The sequence below is a fragment of the Palaemon carinicauda genome, chromosome 2, assembly GCF_036898095.1.
Source record: "Palaemon carinicauda isolate YSFRI2023 chromosome 2, ASM3689809v2, whole genome shotgun sequence".
NCBI lineage: Eukaryota > Metazoa > Arthropoda > Malacostraca > Decapoda > Palaemonidae > Palaemon > Palaemon carinicauda.
The window spans coordinates 29,071,958-29,076,919 of record NC_090726.1 but is presented as its reverse complement, the minus strand read 5'-3'; the positions used below and the strand labels follow the sequence as shown (position 1 = coordinate 29,076,919).

The 4,962-nt window shown below is 33.1% G+C and overlaps 1 protein-coding gene across 1 annotated transcript in view; it reads left to right on the top strand.

The window, feature by feature from the left end:
* Positions 1 to 3,232, top strand: part of LOC137615757 (uncharacterized) — an 81,801-nt gene extending 78,569 nt beyond the window's left edge. The window contains 4 exon segments of the mRNA XM_068345467.1: positions 94 to 151; positions 154 to 242; positions 736 to 921; positions 1,955 to 3,232. Coding sequence (XP_068201568.1) covers positions 94 to 151; positions 154 to 242; positions 736 to 921; positions 1,955 to 2,074 — 453 coding nt within the window. The 3' untranslated portion in view covers positions 2,075 to 3,232.
* The last annotated feature ends 1,730 nt before the right edge of the window (positions 3,233 to 4,962 follow it).

The following is a 4,962-nucleotide window of genomic DNA, read 5'->3' as shown; positions in this document are numbered from 1 at the left end:
GGCATGCTGTTAGAATTTATTTTTAGAACATGATTCATAAATGATTGGTGTTTTTTCCTCATAGTGTACAGGAACACTTGGCAAAACTAACAGAATTTTCCCTCTCGTCAAACAGGTCTGGATGCAAGAACAACTTACACTATGTCTCACGCACGAAGAGACACGTCCGGGGCAAAAAGGGCCGTTTGAGACAGTCCGTCACAATTCCTATGGGTAACACCTGTGCTGATATGGCCATACAGGTAATGTTTTTAATCGAATTTGGTAATCTTGAAATGAAGGTAAAATGCTTTCAACAGCAAGCGGACACTTCAGTGTTTCTTATAATATGATTTTCTGTGTAGTGAAGAACTGTACTTGAGCTTTTGATCTGACATTTCCATGGATAAATTCAAAAACAAAATATAGAATTATTATATTTACTAGCTAAGCTACAATCCTAGTCCCTCTTTCAAAGTAAATTAAAGTAAATTACAGTTATATTTGCTTACGGGCAGCCAACGCAAGAGCCCGTGTCTTGCATAAGGCAAGGCAATCTTAACACAACAATACTAGATAGAAAAGCAAGATGCTATAAGCCAAAGGATTTCAACAGGGAAAAATAGGCCATTTGGGGAAGGGAAATAAGGAAATAAATAAACTACAAGAGAAGTAAAGAACAATTAAAATGAAATAATTCAAGAAGAGTAACAACATTGATTTAATTCAACATCTTCCCAATTGTCCATTCTACAGAGCGATGGTTCCGTCTTCTCTCTGCACCAGCTAAAGATCGAGAGAAAATATCACAGGAAAATATACCAGCAATTACTAGCGGCGAGAGTGCGTGAGGGCCAGAATGCTGATTACCTCAAGTGCAGGAAATGCGAATGTCATTCACCTTGCACGCTCTGTCGCCCGCCAGATCCTTTCGTTTACTCGGTGAGTCCTTTCAAATATCCTATGTTTAACCCAGTGACTCATATCATATACAACCTTGAGCCAGATCTTAATATTTAGGCCTACTCTTTTTTGTTACTTTGCTAAGTTATAGGTTATCATAGGCTCAATGGTTATCTCTTATTATTATTATTATTATTATTAGCTAAGCTACAACCCTAGTTGGAAAAACAAGATGCTATAAGCCCAAGGGCTCCAACAGAGAAAAATAGACCAGTGAGGAAAGGAAATAAGGAAATAAATAAACTATATAAGAAATAATGAAAATTAAAATAGAATATTTTAAAACCATTAATAACATTTAAAACAGATATTTGATTTATAAACTATAAAAGGACTTATGTAAGCCTTAATGGTTATAGCGAAAGAAATATAACTCTTTAGCACTTGATATGTTTTAGGTCATGATGGTTACGTTTAGTGTAAACAAACCGTTATTATGTCAGTCTGCTAATTGGGGATTTGAAGTTATTTATCCTTAATAAATAGAAATAAATTATAGAGAGATAAATCATGATAATGATAGCAGTACCTGCCAAACTCAGCCGAGTCCCTCGTCAGGTTGGAAGGAGCGGAGGAGAGAGAAAAGGTCCCCTTTTGTTCCTTTGTTTGACGTCGGCTATTCCCCAAATTTGGGGAAAGGCCCTTGGTAAATAGATCTTTAATAAATGCTAATTATACATATATATCTACACACACATATATATATACATATATATATATATTATATATATAAATAATACACACACGCGTGCACACACACACACACACACACATATATATATATATATATATACATATATATTTATATATATGGTAAATAGACCTTTAATAAATGCTAATTATACATATATATCTACACACCCACACACACACACATATATATATATATATATATATAAAACCTCTGTTCAATTACATTCATTACTTCAATAGTATCGATGCTTAGGTATACAACTACAAATTGTTTACTTTTTCCTTATCTATTTCTTTTATCAATAAATCTTTTTTGCAGAGTTTGAGTCGAGACTTTGACGAAGATGACGACGAAGAAGACGATTATGAGGATGACGAGGAAGACACAAAACCGAAGAAAAAGAAGAAGAAAAAGAACCAAAGATCAGGAAACAACTAAAGTCAACCATTGTGAACATTTGGTATTTTTGAAAATCCCGTGATTTGGATCAAATTCGATACCATACATCCGAAATCAGTAAATAAAAGATTTTCTTATGACTAAATACTCCATGAAATCACACTGGAGATCAACTAAATATGTTTTAAGAATTATGTTGATTTTACTGCTTCATTAATTGTCCATTTTCCTATCCGTTATTGTACACAAACCGTCACCGTTCTGATAACTGAAAACGTTTTTGAAAGATATATCTCTCTCCAGTTTCCTTATCTGATGATCATTCCAGATGTATTAAAATTTGGTCTTGTGAGATATTTTCAATTTAATAGAAGGACCTTGTCCCTAAAATACATTTTTGTCATTGAAACTCGCTTTACTTGCAGCTGTTCTTATTTCTTAACTATTATTTTTCACATGTTTGGGGGGTTACAAATAAACGCTGCAGTTCAGAGTCTGATTCCCAGGACGTTCACCATCGTCATTGAATCGAGAAACATGAGTTCCACTGTAAGTTGATTCCTCTCTATTCTGAGAATTACCATTAGATATCTATGGATTTCTCCCTTTTGGAAATAACGATATTAGGAATAGACACTCTAGGCTTAGTCTGTTTATTCCAATATACTCCAACCTGCGAAAACAAGCAAAGATTCAGGAGATCTTTGATTATTCTACCAACCTGAATGATGATGAAAATGCTTCAAGAGTAAAAACTGGATGTTTTCAAAACCGTTCATAATTACAACCAACAAGAATAATTGTATGAGTTTTCATTTTCTTAATCATATTTTTAATACACAAATAATTATATTAAATAAATTTTCACATTAATCAGTAAATTGGCATCTTGATTTTTCACATCAGACTTCTAAGGTTACCTGTAAGTATCAGAACACTTTTTTTTTAGGGGTAGAGTAGTAAACTTCATGTCCATATTCTAACTAAAAGTCTTGCCTTCATTAGTCACCCATTTAATTACTGGTGAGGTTTTTCATGCATGTCGAGTTTGAATATATTTAGAAAATATTTACGAATAAGAAAATTATTTCAAACAGATAAAAAAAGACCTTCTTTACACAGAAAAAAGACGCTGTAATAGAAATCACGGAGATTTTTTTTTAATATTTTGTTGCAAATCACTCGTAGCTTGTAAGTCTATACTTATACTTAAGAAGTGTATTTTAGAGCATAAGCTGTTTATTAATATTATCACCCACATTCTTAATTGTATTGTCCGTTTGTTCTTTATTATACATCAGCATGACATAGAAAAATATGAATTAAGTGAGTCAAAGTAGGCAAAATTCCTCATAAGAATACATATGGACGTATGTCTATATATTTGCATGTGTGCCCACATATTGGTAGGTATAAGTTTGAGTGAAACCCAGCTTTAAGCTTAAGTTTTGTATTAATTAAATAAATTATGTTTAGTAAAGGTTATTCTTTTTTTTAGTTCCACAATATCCTCTTTTATTAAAATTATTACTAATTTTAAATGTATTGTTGAATTTGCCATAATATGTGTTTAAATAGTTTGGATATCTTTTTAAACAATCGATTCTGTTTTTGTCTAGCCATACCATATTGTTCTCAGAACTGATTTTACTCCCTGGAAAATTTTATGGTCATTTGACAAGTGTTCCAAGACATTGCTTAATCCTGTGGGTCCTGGTTTAAAATCCCTAAATTCAAATTCAAACAATTTATTGACAAACAGTGGTCAAAAGGAGCTGTTAGTCTTGCTAGACAGCCCACTCTATCTTTAATTTACATAAATGAACAAAAGCTAAGTACAAAAGTAAAACCTAGTAATAATTTACATAAACCAAAAAATACATTTAGTAACAAATAGTTTTTACAAATGAAAACACCCTCTACATGAATAATTTCGAATTTACCCAAAGTAAATTAGCATAAACCTTATAGAAATGTAACAAGCGAGAGATAGTTACATTGTTTTAGGTATATACTGCCTCTGTGTGTTTAGAGTCCTTGGCTTGGTATAGCGAAGCCTTCTCAGGCTGCCTTGCCATTTACTCAGTTTAGTTGGGTGGTTTGTGGTAACCAGTATACAAGAACATTCTAGGTTCGTGTAGTTGGGAAGTAAAGAAAAGCATTAGTAGTACAAGTTAAATTTTACTTGTGCGAGTTTCAAATACTCTGTCTATATAAAGCTTTGCATAATGTTTTATATAATTGTATCTATACTTTTTATAATACTTTGATGTCTAACACTTTGGCTTTTATTGGAGGTACTTTTGATATATGGGAGTAACACACTAACTGTATATCAAATAGCCATGACGTAACACACTGGTTTATAAAATATTTCTGTATTTTGAATTGTTAATGCCCATATCATAACATACCGGATTGTTATTTATTTGTATACTGAATAATACCCATGTTTTAACTTCCCCAACTTTTGTATTTTCAGGAAAGAGAAGTCTAGGATCCCCCGATTAACTGTCATTTCGAACTTATAACCCGGATGGGAATCTTCAGTGACAAGAGAGTTGCTCTTATCCTTGCGTACGATCTCAAAGTGTCGCTAAATGCAAAACGACTGGTCGGTGACAACCCTGGAATCTGGTGAAGTATTTTTCAGTCTGAACTTAAAGGCAAGTATTGTTATAAGTTTGTTTTAAAACAATCTCGAGCAAGCTAGTCCTCCCCTTTTAGGGGCGGCGCCCCTAACTGTGGGAGGACGTTCCCTATAGCGCGCGGTAGACCTTGTCTACCGTGCGCTATAGGGAGGCTTGCCTTTAAACCCTTTCGTCTAATTTCGATGTGTTCCAATTTTTTTTTTTACTCTATTTAGGTTCTGCAGTTTACTTAAAGCCTTTTGATCACAAATTCCAAGTAAAATTTTCTCAACTTCA